Here is a 23,275-nt window from a genome sequence, read left to right on the forward strand (position 1 = left end):
TTTTCACAATCTTTTAAATGTATGAACTAAGAAAGAAAGCATAAGAATGGTGAGAATAATGGAACGGAAGAGCTTAATTTATAGTGGAAATATCAGACAGATTAATCGAGGCAGATCACCGTATTTAATTATAGAAATCTTAATTTCCTTAATCGCCGAAGAACAAAATCTTATTGCGAAGATTTTTTTTAAATCCCATGAATTCCGGAAATCAATCATAACTACGTCATCAGTTAAAATAATTCTACATTTACTCATTTCGCTCTTTTACGATAGCTTCACTCATACGCTTCGAGAAATTGAATTATTTTATTTGTATTTCTTAATCATGATAAAACTCTATACATCAATGTATATTCGTCATAATAACATTCTTACTGTTAGCCATGACGACCTCTATCAAATTTCGGGACGAAATTTCTTTTAACGGGTAGGTACTGTGATGACCTGGGAATTTACGATCAAATTTAAACTTTAATCTTTATATGATTCCGACACGATAAGCAAAGCCTGTAATATTAAGTCTCGAAAGATTTGGAATTTATATTCATGTAATCAATTAACCTTTGATTATGCCCGACGATTCACGAACAACTGTTTGTAAATAAATAGGTACATAAATATAAATGTAAATGTATATAATATATTGAAATCTAAAATATAATTTAAACATTAGAAATTAAATATGTAAGATATAAAAATAAGTAAGTGTAATGTAAAGTGATGTTATACATAAATATATATGAGTATTATGATATTGTACTACTTATAAATTTTAAATATTCAACAAAAGTTATTATTATATGATTATTAAATATTACATAAGTAATAGTATGCATAGATATATAAAACAAATTAAAATAAAGTTGATATAATAATATTATTACTTTCATCATTATTATTAAAATAAATATCAGTATTGATAATATTATGACAAATATGAAATTGGATGTACATAAATTGTGATATTATTAATAATATTATAATTAGTATTATTATTATTAAACATTTTATTATTATCATTAGTATTATTAGTAAGTCTATTATTAATTTGTATTGTTAATATAATATAATTATCATTCATTAGAATTATTATTATTAACTATATATTTATTAATTGATAATATTAATTATAAGCTATAAATTTATAAAGGTATATATATAACCATATATAAATAATACGGATATATATAATTACAGCTGTACGTATAAATACATTCAGTTACAGAATATTAGATATAAATACACATATATAAATATATATAAATACAGATACGAATATATAAGTATAAATATTATTATATACATGTATAAATACAAATAAAGGCGAATTTTCTGTTGCAAATCGTTTTCAAGCAGTGATTAATTTGTTTCTATCTATTGATTCATACAAAGCTGTATCTAATCACTGAACAACTCCAAAAATTTGTTAGCCATTGCTTTCAACTTTTATTTTTTTATTTTCATATTCGTCCTTCTTGTCTGATGAAGTCGACGCATACAAAGTATCAGATAATGATCCATTCCAGTGATAATGAATTCATTCAACCCTTTACCATCAACTATAACTTACACACTCATCTATTTGCTTCAATTTGATCAAATTAAAAAGAAAACCAGAAGGCAAATCGTCGGTTCCCCTGTACCTTCATCTTTTCACCAAAAACTCAAATTCAAATCCAATTGCAAAATGTATAAATACAGTTGTGTTTGTAATCTGATATTAAAACTTTCTGCAAAGTCTCATATCTCAATTCCTAATATCTAGTACAAATTTTGGAGTCAAAGTTTTTGAATAAAAAAAGTCAACAAATGTTCTTAAGCCAAATTCGAATTCTTTTTGAAGTTTTTGGATCGGTTGATGGTTTGAAAAGTTTCCTGGGAGGATTTAGAACCTATCTCATGTTTTAACTACAACCTAAAAGTGTCTAGAATTTAAAATCAAACGTTGAGTTCATATTTTTTTTTACGTAACTGTATCTGTCTGTTTTAATTTTTTGTGTGTCTGTTGATTTGAAATCCCTAATGCAAGTTGTAAATATATGTTTCTATATCCAATCCTAAGTCAAAACAATTAATAACTGTTAATCTGGTCTGGTTCGTGTCGGTTTAAGAATTGTGAGGAAGAAGATGGATTCGGGTGAAGGGTTAAATAAAGCTGAGAGGGGATTATATACACATAATTGGGCGATAGCCCAACGGTTTGGAGTCTTTCGGGGTAGCGAGTGGTCTTGGGTTCGAGACCCGGCTGTGACATTACATTTTTTTGGGACTTCTCTTAAGGTAGCCTATTTTCTTTATTTATTTATTATTATTATTATTATTATTATTATTATTATTATTATTATTATTATTATTATTATTTATTATTATTATTATTATTATTATTATTATTATTATTATTATTATTATTATTATTATTATTATTATTATTATTATTATTGATGCTAAGATTATTATTGTTAAAAGTAATTGAATTATAAGTATTATTATTATTGTTATTATTATTAGTATAAGAATCATTTATAAATTATTATTATTATTGATAATACTAATATTATTATCTTAAAATAAAATCGTATCATTTTATTACTAAGTATAAATATTATTATCATTATTACGATTATGATTATTATTATCATTATTAGTATGAAAATAATATAATTTATTATTATTTTCATTAATAGTAGCATTAGTATTAATTTATGATTATTAATAACAGTATTAATATCAATATAAGTATTACTATTTTTGACATAAGTATTAACACTATCCTTATTATTATAAACGTTAATATCAGTATTGTTATTGAAGATCATTATAACTATTATTAAAAACATTATTATTTAGTTATCATTTTAATTAAAATTATTATTATTAGTATTATCATTAATTTAACAAAAAAAAGATGGTTATATAAAAATATGTTTAAAACAAAACTTAACTATATTAATATTTTTACTATTTAAAATATATATTATTAACATAAAAATGATATAACTAGTATATTATTAATAATAATAACATAGAAATTTGTTCGATTACAATTATGTATATTAATAAGTACACAAATGATATAGGTTCGTGAATCCAAGGCCAACCCTGCATTGTTCAGTTGTTCAATATTGTTATATGTATTTTTACTACAAAATACAGTATGGTGAGTTTCATTTGCCTTTTTCCCCTTTATATTTTTGGGCTGAGAATACATGCGCTGCTTTTATAACTGTTTTACGAAATAGACACAAGTAATTGAAACTACATTATATGGTTGAATGATCGAAATCGAATATGCCCCCTTTTAGTATGGTAATCTAAGAATTAGGGAACAGACACCCTAATTGACGCGAATCCTAAAGATAGATCTATCGAGCCCAACAAGCCCCATTCAAAGTACCGGATGCTTTAGTACTTCGAAATTTATATCATGTCCGAAGGAGGATCCCGGAATGATGGGGATATTCTTATATGCATCTTGTGAATGTCGATTACCAGGTGTTCAATCCATATGAATGATATTTTGTCTCTATGCACGGGACGTTTACTTATGAGAAATCTTGTGGTCTATTAAAATGTTGGTAATGATTATTTATGTTAAACTAATGAACTCACCAACCTTTTGGTTGACACTTTAAAGCATATTTATTTTCAGGTATGAAAGAAGTCTTTCGCTGTGCAATTGCTCATTTTAAAGATATTACTTGGAGTCATTCATGAAATATTTCAAAAGACGTTGCATTCGAGTCGTTGAGTTCATCAAGATTATTATTAAGTCAATTATAGTTAGATATATTATAAAATGGTATGCATGCCGTCAACTTTCGATGTAATGAAAGAGTGTCTTTTGAAAAACGAATGCAATGTTTGTAAAATGTATCATATAGAGGTCAAATACCTCGCGATGTAATCAACTGTTGTGAATCATTTATAATCGATATGGATTTCGTCCGGATGGATTAGGACGGGTCGCTTCAACGGGCATGGGCAAAAAAAATTTATCCGCGGGCTAGTAACGGGTCTCAACGAGCAAAAAAGCAACCCGACAGGCGGGTCGCGGGTATATAGAACCCGTGCCCATTACCCGCGGGCGCCATCCCTATGTAAATGCCTGTCTGTTAACTTGGTGGTCAGGGGTTCGAAACTTGGCGACTTTTTTTTTCTTTATTTTATGCAAAAGGACGTTTTTGACTATATAAATACTTTCAATTTTTTTAACCATATAACAAAAGTGTCTTAGTGGCTTGGTGGTTTGGTGCTTTTTGTTTTTACCAAATGGTCTCGGGTTTGAGTCCTTGCAGTGGATTTTTTTCAATTTTTTTTTTTGTTATTTTCTTTTTATTTAAAATGATATCACCGCAACGCGTGACTAGCCCAATACTTGTTTTTATCAACTCATGCTTTTTTGAATTAGAATTATTGTATCTTTATCTATAAAGAATGCATCTACTAGCACGGAGTGATGGTGGAGTGGTTATGATTTACTATTTTAAAGTGGATGCCATGAATTCCAATCCACAAAGGTAAAAAACTACCCCCCCCCCCCCCACGTACACAAAATTGCACTTGGAATGACTCTCAGGCTATTCACAAAATGGATAATCGCTATGGAATTAGTGGGCTCGCAAAATGAGTCAGATACATAGGCATTACGAAAAAAGAGAATGTATAAACTTTTTTTTGTAAACAAGGAAACCTCCTATGAATGAGCACATTGACTCCCTCATACAAGGTAAAACTTCGGGTAATCAATTCCCCCGAGCGAGAGACCTGGTACCGGGTGATTTGCACATCATGTGCACCCTCTAGTCACACTCACTTTTTTTAGCAATTTGATATAGCCAGAAATTGAACCTGTAACACCATACTTTTTACAAACACATTTTTTTTTGAGCACTCACAGCGAAAGACTTTAAAGTTTACACATCATATATTAATACATAGTAATATGATTACACGAAATCACAGGTGTTACGTTATTAATACAAACCAGTTGACCATATAGATTATTACAAAACATCAGAGTTATACACTGGGTCAAACATCTTGACTTGCCTTGCAAAACCCACCAAAAGCTGCTAATACACACCTGCAGGGCAAAACACTGTGGGAGAATTAGCATAACGCTAAGTGAATGACAATATCTAGGTGGACATCACTACACGCATCAAGCACAGCTTAAAGGCACTGGTCACTAATCACTTAAAGCCATAAACAGGAGGACCGGCAACCCGTAGTTGATCAAGCTGGAATATACCGATAGCCCCCATTACTGAATCACGGGTATAGTCTTCCAGACGTGACTCACTCGTCATTCACACTATACCACCAATCAGTAACACTTGGACCCAATACTACTACCCGACACCAAGGTAAATAGCGTTAACCTCTTACGTCCCATAAAACACCTCGACACATGTCGCACAAAACACCTCGATGTTCACTGGGTGCGCACATAATCACATATAGTCACTGCACTGGTCACATACTCATTACACAGTCTAATTAAGCATGACACGGATCACTATACTTGTCACTGTATAATCACATCCATAAAGATAATCCCACTCACCTGGAAGCACAAGCACTCAGTTGTCTTATATCACTGAGCCTTCACCTTTTCGTTTATCACCTGAGAATCACCACAAAATAACTCAAGTTAGTATAGTGTTCAAGTGTTCAATCACGCTTCATATTTAACAGAAAATATTCACAAAACAGATAGGGTTTTCGAGCACTATAAGGTTCTGTGTCCAAATCCAAGCACAAAAAACACACCAAACATATGTACACATATTTCTTTCCCAAAATCACTAAGATCTAATACTTATACACAAGATTTAGGATCAAAGTACCAAAATCCCCAATTATACCAACATGAACCCTAAAATTTAAATCACCATTTATACAAATTTAACACAAATCAAGTATAGCCGAATCATGCACATATCATAACCAAGTTATAACCACTATCAATTTAAACATATACACAACATATAGTCAGATTTGATCATTCCTTCACAAATGACCAAACTTACAAAATCTCTTAAATAGTACCTTAAAAACATACTAGATCATATATTATAAATATATGTATATGTATCTGTATTTTGTAAGATCATAACAATAATATCACAACATCAGATAGCTTTATTTCGATTTAAGCATACAGATCTTGTTTTCATAAAAATACTAAAAACCTATAAAACTCATAAAATCATATCATGTAAATCATTATGAATCATATAAATAAATATAAATATTTACCTTGTTTCTTAGCTGGATCGCATGAAGTTGCAACGAAATTAGTGGCTTTCATCCATTCATTAATTTAACACTCAATAATAAGATCAAGGCGTGTATCGATATGCATAGTTGTATGTGTGTGTCAAAATGAAATGGAATTAGATTAAGGAAAGAGCCAATCATGCACTTCTGATAAAAAAAACTAAACCACAAGATACCACGTGTAACCACGTGCATTTAGCAAAAGGAGTAGTCACTTTATTCAAAAGGCACGGGTATTTTATCTGTAATCTGAAATACAACGTACCTCGTTAAGCAGTCCTAACGAGGTCCAAATTACACAAACTAATATTTTCTGTGACCATCGTCACGAGCACATTAATTTAGTCACATAATAAATTATCAACTCGTAATTTATTTTTTCACTCCTTAAAATTAAATCATATGAATTACTCATAATTTTAAATATCATATTTAAATTATAATAATAAAATAACACAATATACCTATTTCATTTAGGCCCATAACTAGGGTGTTACAAATCTACCCCCTTAAAAGATTTCGTCCTCGAAATCTGGTCACGGTTAAACAGATGAGGGTATTTAGAGGTCATCAACTCCTCCGTCTCCCATGTCAGATTGGTGCCTAAACTATGCTTCCATTCCACACACACCATGGGAATCTTCTTTTTACATAACTTAGTCACTTTTCTATCGACGATCCTCACTGGTTCTTTCATCAATTTCTTACTTGAATCTACTTTCATATCTTGGAGCGGAAGAATTTGATTTTCATCGTCCACTTTACACTTACGAATATAGCAGATGTTGAACGTGTCATGAATACCAGCTAACTCTGGAGGAAGATCTAACACTACAGTTTGATAGTTTAGCACTTGACGAATTCTAAAAGGACCAATGTACCTTGGAGCTAGTTTTCCTCGTTTGCCGAATCGAATTACACCCTTCCACGGTGACACTTTTAAACACACACGTTCACCCACAGTAAACGTCATTGGTCATCAACGAGGATCTGCATACATCTTTTGTCGATCTCTAGCAGCTTTCAGCTTTTTACGTGCGATAGCCACTTTTTCTGCAGTCTGATGCACAATTTCTGGACCCGCAAACTGTTTCTCACCTGCCTCCAACCAACACGATGGAGTTTGACACTTTCTACCATACAACATTTCATACGGAGGCATGCCAATGCTTGAATGACAGGAGTTGTTATAAGCAAATTCGATCAATGGCAGATGATAATCCCACGATCCACCATACTCTAAAACACAAGCCCTTAACATATCCTCTAAAGTCTGAATAGTTCGTTCACTTTGACCGTCAGTCTGAGGATGATAAGCTGTACTTAGGTTGACACGAGTACCTAAATTTTCTTGTAGACTGTTCCAGAAACTAGACACAAATCGGTAATCTCTATCTGACACAATAGACAACGGTATCCCATGTCGCGATACTATTTCATTCAGATACAACTGAGCTAATTTCGTTAACGAAGTTGTTTCACTAGTAGCTAGAAAATGCGCACTTTTGGTTAAACGATCCACTATTACCCAAATCATGTCATTTCCTTTCTGGGTTCTAGGTAGTTTTGTCACAAAATCCATGGTGATATGTTCCCATTTTCACTCTGGAATCTCTAATTGACGCAAAGACCCATACGGTTTCTGGTGTTTTGCTTTCACTTGGGAGCAAATATGACACTTTTCCACGTATTGCGCGATGTCCGCTTTCATAGTTGGCCAACAATATAACACTTTCAGATCATGGTACATTTTTGTAATACCGGGATGCACAGATAATCTCGATTTATGTGCTTCATTTAAGATTAAATCCCTCAATCCTCCAAGTAACGGCACCCAAACTCGTTCACGATAAGTTTTTAATCCTCGAGAATCATTCATCAACTCTACTCTTCTTTTCACCATTAACTCAGATTTCAAATGTTCATCTTGTAATGCTTCGAGTTGAACTATCTTTAGTCGATCCACTAAATCAGACACAATCTCAATTCGCTTAAATTGTACACTGTCAGCGAATTTCTTACAACTTAACGCATCAGACACGACGTTTGCCTTGCCAAGATGATATCTGATCTCACAGTCGTAATCCTTAATTAATTCTTGCCACCGTCTCTGACGTATGTTCATCTCTTTTTGCGAAAATATATACTGTAAACTTTTATGATCGGTGCAGATAACACAATGCGTACCATAAAGATAATGCCTCCACAACTTTAACGCAAACACTACTGCAGCCATTTCTAAATCATGTGCTGGATAATTCTTTTCACTTGGTTTTAACTGTCGAGACGCATATGCAAGTACACGATCTCTTTGCATTAATACACAGCCCAAACCGGATAAAGACGCGTCGCAATACACAACGAAGTCGTCGAATCCCTCAGGTAATGCTAACATCGGTGCTTGACACAATAAACTTTTCAAGGTCTGAAACGCAGTTTCCTGTTCATTACCCCACTGAAAAGACACATCCTTTCTAGTTAACTTCGTCAAAGAACTTGCAATATTTGAAAAATCTTTAATAAATCGTCGGTAGTAACCGGTCAATCCTAGAAAACTCTTGATTTCTGTCAGATTCTTTGGTGAATTCCAATTCATCACAGCTTCAATTTTAGACGGATCCACTTTTATACCTTCTGCACACAGATAATATGACCCAAAAATTGAACTTCACGTAACCAGAACTCACACTTGGAAAATTTTGCATATAGTTGTTCACGTTTCAAGAGTTCCAACACTTGTCTTAAATGCTCAGCATGCTCGGATTCGGTTTTGGAGTACACTAAGATGTCATCAATGAACACAATAACAAACTTATCCAAAAACGATTTACACACTCTATTCATAAGATCCATAAAAATTGCTGGTGCGTTGGTTAACCCAAACGGCATCACTAAGAACTCATAATGACTATAACGAGTACGAAATGCAGTCTTAGGAATGTCAGATTCAGCAACACGAACCTGGTGATATCCCGAACGTAGATCTATTTTCGAAAAGAACGAAGCTCCTTGAAGCTGATCAAATAAGTCATCTATTCTAGGAAGTGGATACTTATTCTTCACTGTTCTTTTATTTAATTCACGATAATCTATACACATTCGTAGTGTACCATCTTTCTTTTTCACGAATAACACTGGTGCACCCCACGGCGAAGAACTCGGACGAATGAACCCGCGGTCCAGCAGCTCTTGAATTTGAGACATCATTTCACGAATTTCTGAAGGAGCTAATCTATATGGAGATTTAGCAACCGGTGTAGCCCCTGGCATTAACTCGATCTTATGCTCAACTTCCCTGATTGGCGGTAAACCTGGCAATTCATCTGGGAACACTTCTGGATATTCAGACACCACAGGAATATCGGACACTACTTTCTTTTCCTTCTTTACATCAATCACATAAGCTAAGAAAGAATCACATCCCTTAGACAAAGATTTCTGAGCTTTCATCATCGACAATAATGGACAACGGAACCTACCGTGATCACCACGAGCCACTACTCGTTTCCCACCAGTCACCGAAAAAGAGATAACTTCCCTATCGCACTTAATACTGGCCTTATGGTCACTAAGCCAATTCATGCCTAACACTACATCAAAGCTTGGTATAGGCATCACTAAACAAGTCACAGGGAAAAGACTACCCTCTATGTCAATAGTAATTCTAGACACAAACTTTGTAACTGGAACTGTCCTATCGTTACCCACTTCGACGCTTAAGGGTTCATTTATTACACTAACAGGCACATTTAACTTAGCACAAAATGTAGTTGACACAAACAAGCAATTTGCTCCACAGTCAAATAGTACATGAGCCGGCAAAGAATTTACTAAGAACATATCGGTGATTGCATCGTCAGTAGCAGTGGCAGCGTCTACTGACATCTGAAAGGCTCTAGCTTCAGGTTGTGGAGGATTCTTGCACTTCTGCCCCACAAAGGAAGCAGATGATCCCCCAGCTGACACAGCACGTACCCCTGACCCGGACCCTACCCCGAAATAACTCTTTCTTGCAGCTGGACACTCTGCAGATCTGTGACCCTCTTTATGACAGTTCCAACACACATTATTCTTAAATGAACAATCCTGAGGCTCAAGTCCCACTATACCACAATGCAAACACCGTTTCGTTAATGTTGAACACTGTTCACTATGTGAAGACTTACACATTCTACACCATATTTTCTGACCACTTGACACTCATCCACCCTGGCTAGATTGCCCTTTTTGCTTAAACCGACTTGATTTCTTTGATTGCTGGCTAGACTGACTTGCCACTGGTTTCACTTGCGACACACTTTCAGTTTTCACACTTTTGGCCGCCTTAATGCCACTTTCAGTTACCTTTGCTAACATATGCGCTTGTGACAAAGTAGTAGCAAGTCTTGCAACTGTGCGATACTCAGGTCGCAAAATTTCTACAAACCGTTGAACTCTAGATTGTTCGTCAGGTATCCATTGATGCACAAACCTTAACTTGTCCATAAACTGCTCAAACGCTTCATCGACTGTCATTTCTTCAGTCATCGTCATTTGCATGAACTCTTGCTTCAATCGATTGATATCAAATGCAGTGCAGTACTGCTCTTGGACCTTTGCAGAAAATTATTCCCACGTGACCTGATTGAGTTGCTCTTCAGACAAAGGAGCAGTAATTGTATCCCACCAAACCATAGCTCGATTATTTAACAGTCGACTGGCATAAGTTACCCACAGTTCTGGTTCACATTGACAGGCTTTCAGTGCCCGTTCAACTTCCCTTAGCCAATTCATTGTCATAATCGGATCGCGATGACCCGAATACTCAGAGGGCTTGCAGTCCATAAACTACTTGAACGTACACTTTTTCTTCTCCTTCACCACTTGCTGAAACATAGGAGTTTGAAATGGATTCGTTGTCGCGTACTGATATTAAAGAGGGTACTGGTATTGTTGGGAAGATTGATATGGCACTTGAGGTCTAACTTGAGGTTGAGACTGGAATGGTTGAGAAGCACTACCCGATGGGCCAGATGTATACTGACTACCAGTAAACCCTGGAGGTATCGGTGGATCATTAGCTTCAGACACCACAGCTGAATGCCTAATGTGGGCCTCCAATTCCTTTACCTTTTCTCGAGTTTCCTGTAATTGACTTTCTAGCTGATGAACATATTCATCTGGATCACTTTCGGGACTATGTTCCACTGATGGCGTTCTAAATATTCCGGGTCCGGGAGTCACAGGGGCATTGTTATTTATGGTCTGGTCAGCCATACCTGTCTGCAAACACATCATCTCACAAAAGCTTAGTTGATAACCTGTTAGCACCTGTCACTAAGCACAATCACCTAGGCACATATCTCTACATTCACTTATTCCCCACTCAGATGTTTGACACAACACATTCATAAGTTTGGGAGTAAGTCACGTACTCAGTGCACATACTGCCAAACCTATGCTCTGATACCAAATTGTAACACCATACTTTTTACAAACACATTTTTTTTAGCACTCACAGCGAAAGACTTTAAAGTTTACACATCATATATTAATACATAGTAATATGATTACACGAAATCACAGGTGTTACGTTATTAATACTAATCAGTTGACCATATAGATTATTACAAAACATCAGAGTTATACACTGGGTCAAACATCTTGACTTGCCTTGCAAAACCCACCAAAAGCTGCTAATACACACCTGCAGGGCAAAACACTGTGGGGGAAATTAGCATAACGCTAAGTGAATGACAATATCTAGGTGGACATCACTACAAGCATCAAGCACAGCTTAAAGGCACTGGTCACTAATCACTTAAAGCCATAAACAAGAGGACCGGCAACCCGTAGCTGATCAAGCTGGAATATACCGATAGCCCCCATTACTAAATCACTGGTATAGTCTTCCAGACGTGACGCACTCGTCATTCACACTATACCACCAATCAGTAACACTTGGACCCAATACTACTACCCGACACCAAGGTAAATAGCATTGACCTCTTACGTCGCACAAAACACCTCGACGCACGTCGTACAAAACACCTCGACGTTCACGGGGTGCGCACATAATCACATATAGTCACTGCACTGGTCACATACTCATTACACAGTCTAATTAAGCATGACATGGATAACTATACTTGCCACTGTATAATCACATCCATAAAGATAGTCCCACTCACCTGGAAGCACAAGCACTCAGTTGTCTTATATCACTGAGCCTTCACCTTTTCGTTTATCACCTGAGAATCACCACAAAATAACTCAAGTTAGTATAATGTTCAAGTGTTGAATCACGCTTCATATTTAACAGAAAATATGCACAAAACAGATAGGGTTTTCGAGCACTATAAGGTTCTGTGTCCAAATCCAAGCAAAAAAAATACACCAAACATATGTACACATATTTCTTTCCCAAAATCACTAAGATCTAATACTTATACACAAGATTTAGGATCAAAGTACCAAAATCCCCAATTATACCAACATGAACCCTAAAATTTAAATCACCATTTATACAAATTTAACACAAATCAAGTATAGCCGAATCATGCACATATCATAACCAAGTTATAACCGCTATCAATTTAAACATATACACAACATATAGTCAGATTTGATCATTCCTTCACAAATGACCAAACTTACAAAATCTCTTAAATAGTACCTTAAAAACATACTAGATCATATATTATAAATATATGTATCTGTATTTTGTAAGATCATAACAATAATATCACAACATCAGGTAGCTTTATTTCGATTTAAGCATACAGATCTTGTTTTCATAAAAATACTAAAAACCTATAAAACTCATAAAATCATATCATATAAATCATTATGAATCATATAAATAAATATAAATATTTACCTTGTTTCTTAGCTGGATCGCATGAAGTTACAACGAAATTAGTGGCTTTCATTCATTCATTAATTTAATACTCAATAATAAAATCAAGGTGTGTATCGATATGCATAGTTGTATTTGTGTGTCAAAATGAAATGGAATTAGATTAAGGAAAGAGCCAATCATGCACTTCTAATAAAAAACTAAACCACAAGATACCACGTGTAACCACGTGCATTTAGCAAAAGGAGTAGTCACTTTATTCAAAAGGCAAGGGTAATTTATCTACAATCTGAAATACAACGTACCTCGTTAAGCAGTCCTAACAGATCCAAATTACACAAATTAATATTTTATGTGACCATCGTCACGAGCACATTAATTTAGTCACATAATAAATTATCAACTCATAATTTATTATTTCACTCCTTAAAATTAAATCATATGAATTACTCATAATTTTAAATATCATATTTAAATTATAATAAGAAAATAACACAATATACATATTTCATTTAGGCCCATAACTAGGGTGTTACAGAACCCGGATGGTGTGTTTTATTGGACAACTCAGTGGTCACTCAGACAAAGTGTATAAAATGTATCAATTAACAATCTTAGTATAAAAGTGAAAATTTATATCATTTAGTTTCCACGCAAATACGAAATTTTTTTTTTTTATCTAATAGGGGTAAAAGTTTATCAACTTATCATTATTGACTAAGCTTATTGATGAAAATTGTGTGAATTAACGATTAGATCACACGCTATAATAACTATAAAGTGGAAACAAATTTAATATTCCTGGAAAATGAGAAGATTTTGAGTATAATCCGTGAGTGTCAAATTTGAAGTTGTGTTATAGTGAATTTTAAATTTTGTGGAAACATTTTAAGTAATATACATGTGTTAAATTTTGATTGGTTAAAAAAACTTACGCTCTCACTTTTCGGTCATGTCTCATGTGGTTAAGTGACGCTTACTTTGCGTTACTTTTCACGGCTTTTAATTGGTCTCACTTTAGTTCCAACTAGTTATCGAACCCTCGCTTCGCGCCGGGGGTTCGGTTTTCAATGTATTTTATTGCGTTTAGTAAAATTATTTTGTGGCTAACGATGATGTCGTTGAAGCGCAACTCGAGTCGAACTAAAAGGTATAACCCGTAAGAGATTTAAATGTTATTTTAAATTAACAATATATGTGCATCTCCGCGTTTCGCTATGGAATTGTCGACTTTTAAAAATTTAACGCAAAATCAACGTGTATGAAAAGTACCCCAAATATTTAGCATTTTTTAAAAATCGTCCGTTTTGCATATAGCTAGTGACATTGTGTTTCTAAAATTATTTCGAGTTTAACGATGGTGTCGGAAAAATTTAACTCGTTGCGAGCGAGAAGATATGACCCGTTGAATATTTGGGTGGAGTTTATTTAAGATTTTTATGAAAATGGTTATTTGACACTTTACCCCCTGTTTGGGGGTAGATTTGAATTTTTCAAGAAAGTGTGGGGGGCTTTGTTCGTAAGTAAAAATTAAAAAGAAAAAGTGAAAAGTTGAAAATGCCCCTGAGCACTATTCATAACGTTTGTCTATTAGTTAGTATGTAAATTTAGATTTTGAGCATCACTTTTTCCATCTAATTTCTTGTAACAGGTTGTCTTATAATTTCTTTTCGATTCTTTTTACAATAAGAATCTTTTTACGTTAATATTACCCTATTTTACTAGTATATCTTAAGATATCACGTGGAGCTTCAATCAACAGGTTAGGAATCATTTGCGGGTTCGAACGCGATGGAATTCAGCCACCCGATTATTTTTCTGGACGAATCAATACAGTTCTACCGCTCCTCGGGAGGAAACTCCCCCGATGAATTCTTACGAGCGTCGCGTGTGGTAAATCCCCTCGGGTGAGGCTCAAACGCGTAGATTTCCAAAACCTCCGAGGTCCATAAAATTGGTAAATATGTTTTGCCACACGGGAGTCGATCCTCTGAGGACCTAACCTCTCTTTATGGAAAGTTAGGTCGCCACTAATGCACCAACACCCTACGGTTCAATCCAATAACTCTTCGGTTTTGGAAAACCTTATAATTATATTGTCTAATGTCTAATTGTTAAAACTAGTTGTGGAGCCCTCGCTTCGTGCCGGGGGCTCCGTTTTGAATGCGAGTTAAAAAAAAGTGTTGATATATTTTGTAAAAAAAAAAAAAAATTTGACATCTAACATTGAAGGGTTGTTCCTTTGTGAAAGTTGCTTCTTTTAGCGTTCGGGTTTTTTTTTTTTTTTTTTTAAAGTTAGTTGATCTATTTTGTAAAAAAGAATATTTTTCGACATCTTTTGGTAGAATTGAATGGTTGTTCCTTTTATGAAAGTTGTTTTTTTATCGTTTGAGAGAAAAAAAAAAGTAGCACAATAGTAGCGTGGTGAGTGTTATTATTCAATATTTTTAGTGTTAGTGATGAGATAAATAATATTTTAGAATATAGGTATAAAATGGGGAGTTCGATTTGTATTTTAATGAAAGTTAGGGGGTTGGGTGTGTGAAAAATGAAATATTAAATAGTAATATAAAATGAGAAGGTTCGATTTGTATTTTAATGAAAGTTAGGGGATTGGATGTGTGGAAAATGAAATGTTAAATAGTACTATTCATAACTAATAAGACAAATTTTGTGTATTAGTTATATTAATAATAATAATAATAATAGTAATAGTAATAGTAATAATAGTAATAGTAATTAGTAATAGTAATAGTAATTTTCTTGCCTCTTTTTCGTGCTACACTTGAACTAATTTTACAAAACTCAGAAAAAAATAATACATATTATAAACACTTGTGGCCTTGTGGGCTTTTGGCTTGGACTGGTCACTATATAACTATACTGGATAGGACCCAATCGCAAATAAGAACCTTTATATGTTGGGTTGGATCTCAATCTTAATTGAAACAAATATAAAATGAAACACATATAAAGTCGGGCCTTGGTTATGGTTCTCAAACTTGGTTTTTGAAACAAACGAGAGGATGGTCAAATCGCATGTTACTTCGACTAGAGTCATTATTATGATATGGTTACGTTGTTAATAACTATATTTAGCATAATGATAGTAGTTATTGTCATTTTCATATAGATAAACTATTTACATTGCCAGAAACCATAGTGGTACTTTCCGTTAATCAAAATTGAAGCGGTCATCGTTAAGTGGTTAATTATACATATACGTGTATAGTTCATGATTCATTATGGTGAAATAGAACCCTTTTAGCTACATTTGTGTTGTTGGTTGCTGTTTTACATTTGTTTTAAGCGACAATTCATAAACGGTCAATATATCCACGACATTTTAGTACGTATAGTAAATAATGTTTGAATATAAATAAACATAAAAATATTTATCTCATTTGACTTTTAAAAGTATGTTTTTTTGTCAAATACAACTTATACATAAGGAGGCCCCAATGTACATCACTTCGTGGGTCCATAACGTAACCAGTGGTGCACTACACTTTGTTATGATTTTTTTTTCAAAATAGTAATATATTTATAGGTTTTACAAAAATAGTTTTTTGAATTTTTTTTTTTTTTAAAAAAATAGGAAAACCGGGCATTCAATTACCGGTTTGTCAGTTTGAACACCAAACCGGCATTTCATTTGCTGGTTTGTGTGCTTTCATACGAAACTAGTATACGATATTAGGATTTTGGTTGTGGACCCGTAAAAACACCCAAACCGGCATTTCATTTGCCGGTTTAGCTATTTTTATACGAAACTGGTATACGATATTAGGGTTTGGTTGTAGACTCGTAGAAACACCCAAACCGGCATTTGAATTGCCGGTTTGGCTCCTTTTACTGACAAACCAATCTTTCAAAACCCGGTTTGCATGTTACTTTAATTTTTTTAGTTCTATTTAAACGGACAGTAGTATTGAGCGTTGTTGTCAAATTCAAATTGTATCTCAAACTACAAGTTTTCACATTTTTTTCTGACTATGAATCGTCGTCGTCAAATTCCAATTTCCCACAGGACAATCCTCGATGGGGTTTTTTTTTAAGAGGAACTGAGCCTAGAGAAGATCATGAACTCACATACGAGTAGTTTGAAGAATTGTTAGTGTTATGTATCATAACTGACATTTTCCCTGTATACCCTGATTGTGTACGTGAGTTCTTTCATCATTTTTTCTTTTCTGAAGAAGACAAGAATGTTAGGTTTATGTTGAAAGGTATACCATATTGTTGGGATATGGATACCTTCAACAATGCTTTGGGACTCCAAACTGGAGGATTACAATTTTACAATCCTACCAGTCAAATTGATGGCGATCTTCTTGACACACATGTTGTTGGCGACACTTCTATACTTGATGTGGTCAACACATGTGTTGAAGATCACCGTTTTAACATTTGTGTAGAAATTAAAAAGATGTTTCTTGGTTTTCTTAGAGCCAACAAACTGAAAATATATACTATCATCCGTAGCAACATAATTGGTCGTCCCATTTGTGCGGTGGACGATTACCGTAACCGTTTGCTTTTAATGGAAGCTCTTATGATTTACTGGATCACGAATGGTATATCTTTCGATGTCGGATACATCATGGCTAATCGGATGCAAGAAGCAAAGGAAAGCTTAAATGCACCGTTACCACTTGGGATGATGATTACCAAGTTATCCCGATATCTTGGAACATCAACATCGGGTGAATATCGTATTCCTGAAAGAAATCTTCTAGTCGCCTAGTTTGTTGTGTGTTATTTTGTGTGTTACCTGTTTTTTAAATTATGGCTATGATTTTAAGTTTCAAATGATGTATTAGTTTGTGTTTAATAATAAACATTGTATCGTATGAGCACGTCTTTATTAATATTATTAGTATTATTCCTAATAATATAACAATTTTTGAACAACACTTTTATTGATCAACATAAACCCGGTTACATTTTTTTAGAAGAAAGAAAATACACAGTAAATTAAAACTAAACACACTACTTAAAATAAAAACATTACTTATAGGTTCAAGCCTATAGGTTTCAGATGCAAGCCTATAGGTTCACGTCTTGTAAACGCTCTTGTTCGTATTTCATCTCATTCCTCTTCCTCATTTAGCAACACAAATTTTTCATGGCCAACGTGATAATACATCACGCCGAGTGTTCGATGGGACATTTTTCCTTGATCCACTCAAACAACTTGGAAAGAGGCATAGTTCTAACATTCAGGAGTGGGAACGATTTTTTTCCCTCAGTGTGTACCGCGACATGTCGGCAGCATACCAACCTTTGTAGTAAACATCAATCCAAGAATCCATTGTTGTGTAGTAAAAAGAGTGATATGTGATACAATAAAAATAACAAGTATATGTCTGTTTATATAGACTAGTAGGGATTGATAAACCGGCATTCTAATAGCCGATTTCAATAAAAGTTGACAAGTATGCACCCGACATTAAAAGTTGACAAGACTGAAACCGGCATTATGATAGCCGGTTTCAGAAAAAGTTATCTAACAGAGTTACATAAACCGGCATTCTGATAGCCGGTTTCAGAAAAAGCTGTCAAAGAACAGTAAAAGCTGAAAAATAATGAATGGTAAGACTGAAACCGATATTATGATAGCCGGTTTATGTTATGGTTATAAAGGTGCATTATGAAAGTTGCATAAACACATGTTAAATATGGAACCGAAGTACATTTCAATTGACGTATACCACGGCTGCGATTTTGAAGATGAGACAAAATTCTCAGGAGGCGAGAAGACTACATTTGATAATGTTCATGTTCGTGGGTTTAATATGCAGAAGTTGAATGAATTCCTTCGAGAAAATTTACCAGAAAATCCATATTCAATGGACATATAATATTACAAACAAGGAATAGCTCAACCTGAAGCATTGTACTTTGAAGAAGAGTGGTATACATTAGTTGGGAAAGCATGTATACTTTCTGAAAAAATTGAGTTGTATATTTTATTTGGCATTTTTGAAGACGCACTTGAGTTCAGTAGAATATATGATAGTTATAGTGAATACTATAATGCATAAACTTAGTTGTAATAGATTAGTAGTGATTGAGTTATTATTATTATCATTCTCATTATTATAATCATATTCATTATTATCATTGTCATTACTACGAACAACAATTTATTGAAAACATAACTATGGTTACAACAACATAACTACGCTTACAACAATTGATCACAAATAACTACGGTTACAACTACTTCATTTCTTAACCGAACCTAGTTAGACACGAATTCCTGTTATGACCTAGTTGTGAGCAAAAACTACACCTAGGTGGACCTGTATCTTTGTTGTGCCTTTCATCCATCTCATTATGGTGCCGTCGTGATTGTCTCCTACCCCTTGTGTCGAAAAGACTTGCTCAAACTGAATTTCAATTTGACCAATGTAACGTGGATTTTGACTAGCCAAAAATTACATTAATTCCAAAGACCTATCGTCGTGAATTTCAGTCGGGCACGCATTGCCGAAGTAATCATTCCACATAATCATCTTCAATGTATGTGTTCTTGGATCAGCACCAACACATTTATATGCCATTTCGTTTAACTGCATGCAATTAATCTTTTGGTATAGTGAAAAAGTGGTTCTAAGTGATGTTTCATCACCAGTTAACCACCCATTTTAAAATGTAATTCTACCACCCCAAATAAAATGAACCATAAAACCAGTCAATTCAGTCATTGTATGTGATGAATCTAATGGTGTTTTAGTGTTTTAGTAATATGAGGTGTTTTAGTGATTAAAGAAAAACATGTAATCACTATGGATTTGAGATTAATTGATTCCAACCTTAACTCTATAAATACAATTTTTAGCTGGCAAATTCAAATTCATACTCAAACTATGACATGATAGGTTGCAGCTTTGCAGTAATAATAGGCTAAAAATACGGGAAAACGGTAATAATACGCTGAAAAAACTGGAAAAAAGGTAAAAATCAGGGTCCAAACCGGCATTTCATTTGCCAGTTTGCAGTATTTTGTCAGAACCCTTATCTGACAAACCGGCCTTTAAATGCTTAGTTTACTTGCTTCTCTAAAAAAAATTGAAAAACCATTTCTATAATTACTCTAAAAAAAATCATTTTCAAAAAAACCTCCTTTGTTGTTAGGTCAGGCATACAAAGCCTAATCAGTCACTACAATAACAAATTTGTTCATTGGGAAGTTTCTAATGAGATTCTACACTTAAAACTTTTACAAGCAACAATCAAGCCAATACTCCTCAATGAAAATGTTTGAAATAGCCCATGAGACTGACCCATTCGTAATGCTGTTTTTGAACAATTTAATGCGGTTGAAACATATACTAAGATGAAGTATATGGAGAAGGTCGGGCAGGGTTACATAGGATGACACGATATATTATTCAGTAATGATACGCATATCCGCATAACCATGCGGATTACGCATCCAAAGTCCTGAACCGCACATTAATTTTCATGTAAGACATATGACACGGGTATAGCCGCACCCTATGCGTCTATACCATCTGATGTGAGTTTCGTATACTTGCATAAGGGTCTAGTATATTCCAGAAGAATGCACGATATAATCAAGTTAGATCTTTTCCTTAAATAAATAAAGTTAGTTGGGATAAGATCGCATTTAATTAGGGATGAGATCCTATCAAAACCCTAATTCGTGAGCCTGTAAATACATAGCTCACAAACCCTAAAAACATCATCGGTTACTCATACATAACATAGCATACATATTATCGTACGAACAAGCTTCATACGATTATTCACGTAAAGACTTTCAGGTATGTTACAAACTATGAAACCTTCATGTCTTTGGGCCACCTAACTCCGTATGCTGGGTTGTTGCTGGACTCTTAAATCGGCCACCCTGTCGGAATCGAAACGATACCGATGTGGGTTATCTACGACTAAGTGTCGGAGGTTCAAATATTGTTAGTCCTTAAACCCTATCATGCACTCAAGCGTAGGTTCACCTTGACCTCGTGAAAGTATGCTTGATCATTTGGCGCCATCCGTGGGACCGGCTATATGAACAAATAAGATGGGAATTCATGTTATGTATATAATTCATTATATGTTTTTTCCATAAAATGTTTTTGTTTAAATTGATCGGTCACTTTCAGGTTATTTGCCTAATTCAAATCAATGGCGGGCAATAAAGGTTCAAAGCCGTCTTTTTCGACATTTCCAGGTCAACGAACACCTGTACATACAACAAAAAGGCATCCACAACAGAAGGGAAAAAGGTGTCAAAACCCCCTTCAACAGAGGCTATCCTAATAGGGCCAATAAGCGCTGAAATCGCAAAGACAGTTCCCCCAACTGTGGAAGAGGAAGAAAGCGAGTGGCTGCAGAGTGGTAGGGAAGATACGCCCCCAAGAATAGAAACTAGCTACATCTGTTTCAAAGAAACGGATACTGGACACATGAAGTCTCCAGAAAAAGTGAGTTTCGGATCACCAGCAAACACTAGCTATATACGTTCTAAAGAAGCAGATGCTGGGTATACAAAGTTCCCAGAAAAAGCGAGATGTGAATCCCCACCAGGCAATGTTATGCCGATAGTGAAAACTACATATGTAGGAACAATCCCAATTATCACAACAATAGAACCGAGAACTCAAACTTTAAGTGTTACCCCGACAAGTGCACAAGAAGAGATTAGGAGAATGGGATTAAGAAACCTGGATGGTTCATACATCACAGTAGTGCCACTACAAGCAAGAACGACTTATACGTCGCCCCAGTCAAACATATGCAAGTTGAGGCAAACTCAACATCAGGGTGACCAGGGAAGTGCACCTTATAACCTTCTAGAGCCAAGTAGTAATTTTGTATCACAACTACAACAAGTTGCACCTCCGCACCTAGCGCAAGCCCTTAACGAACCAGCGCGATTCCAGGAGTTCACGTAAAATTGGTTTGCAGTAATGCAAGGGCATAAATCAATACAATCTCTAGAGGTGGCTCCCACCACAGAAAAGTTTTCCGCACACATAGCGAATCAACCGTTTCCGGAAGCGCCAGTAATACCATTAACATTAGGAAGTTATGACGGGTTATTGGACCCCGATGACTTCCTACAAAGATTTGAAGGAACTGCAAGAACCCATAATTGGGGAGATGTGGTAGCATGTCATATGTTACCAATTGTGTTGCAAGGAGTTGCACGGGAATGGTTCAACAATCTAACTCCCCGGAGCATAACAGGTTATGCGGACTTAAGATCTCGGTTTCTACTCAACTTTCATAGTCTACGTGCACGCAGAAGGACGCACGTAGAATGTCATGACATCAAACAAAAACCCAAAGAATTTTTGGGTGAGGTTATTGATAGATACACAAAGGAAGTAGCTAAAATATCAGATCTGCCCGAAAGCCAAAAGGTGTCAGGATTTATTCATTGCCTTGATACAGACAGACACTTGTCGTTATGACAGAGGTTGTGGAGGAAAGTACCGCAAACATTCGCGAAAGCAATAAAAGAAGCGCATGATTATATGCGGGCGCAAGAAGATATAACGCAAAACTGCGGAAAAAGCCATACGGGAAGGAATAACGATGATGATCACCATCGCGATCAGGGTAAAAGCTCCGAATCAGCAAAAAGGTATAACAATAATAGCTCGTTAAAAGGCGGAAGTTACAATAGTAACAACAAATACCGCAAGTTCAGCAATAACAGAGGAGGAAGCAGCTACAAAAGCAGAAGCGCCCACGATGACAATTACGCAATCATAAAAGATCTCAGCAAAACACCAAAGGAAATACTAGCAACTGAGCCAATATGTAAATCCTTTGAAGCTCCAGCGCCGCTACCCGATTACGCGAAGAAAGACAAAACCAAATTTTGCGACTTTCATGATGATTTCGGTCATGAAACTAACAAATGCAGGCATTTAATCGAAAAGGTGGTCGCATAACTAAAAAAGGGGAGATTGCAGCACCTAAAGAAATCCGCTAAAACAGAGGGTAGTAAGTTAAAGCAAGAAAAAGAATACCCGTGGCAAAAGAAGAACGAATCAAAGGCAAAAGAAGCGGAAAAAACTATAAACATGGTAATGAGTAAAAGCGTAAGGGCAGAGCTAAAAGAAGTAAAATATTGGGAAGATGCGACAATCTCATTCGGAACGAGTG

General features: G+C 34.9%; 2 protein-coding genes across 2 annotated transcripts; one reads left to right on the top strand and one right to left on the bottom strand.

The window, feature by feature from the left end:
* Positions 1-7,264: 7,264 nt before the first annotated feature.
* On the bottom strand, positions 7,265-10,812 carry LOC139871019 (uncharacterized). The gene is made up of 6 exons (XM_071858771.1): positions 10,494-10,812; positions 9,458-10,388; positions 8,513-8,759; positions 8,134-8,431; positions 7,627-7,773; positions 7,265-7,524 (listed from the first exon to the last, which is right to left on the bottom strand). The coding sequence occupies exons 1-6, from the start codon at positions 10,810-10,812 to the stop codon at positions 7,265-7,267; spliced, it is 2,202 nt and encodes a 733-aa protein (XP_071714872.1).
* An 11,256-nt stretch (positions 10,813-22,068) lies between these two features.
* Positions 22,069-23,061, top strand: LOC139871021 (uncharacterized). The gene is made up of 2 exons (XM_071858772.1): positions 22,069-22,524; positions 22,579-23,061. The coding sequence occupies exons 1-2, from the start codon at positions 22,069-22,071 to the stop codon at positions 23,059-23,061; spliced, it is 939 nt and encodes a 312-aa protein (XP_071714873.1).
* The last annotated feature ends 214 nt before the right edge of the window (positions 23,062-23,275 follow it).

The sequence above is a fragment of the Rutidosis leptorrhynchoides genome, chromosome 10, assembly GCF_046630445.1.
Source record: "Rutidosis leptorrhynchoides isolate AG116_Rl617_1_P2 chromosome 10, CSIRO_AGI_Rlap_v1, whole genome shotgun sequence".
Taxonomy (NCBI): Eukaryota; Viridiplantae; Streptophyta; class Magnoliopsida; order Asterales; family Asteraceae; genus Rutidosis; species Rutidosis leptorrhynchoides.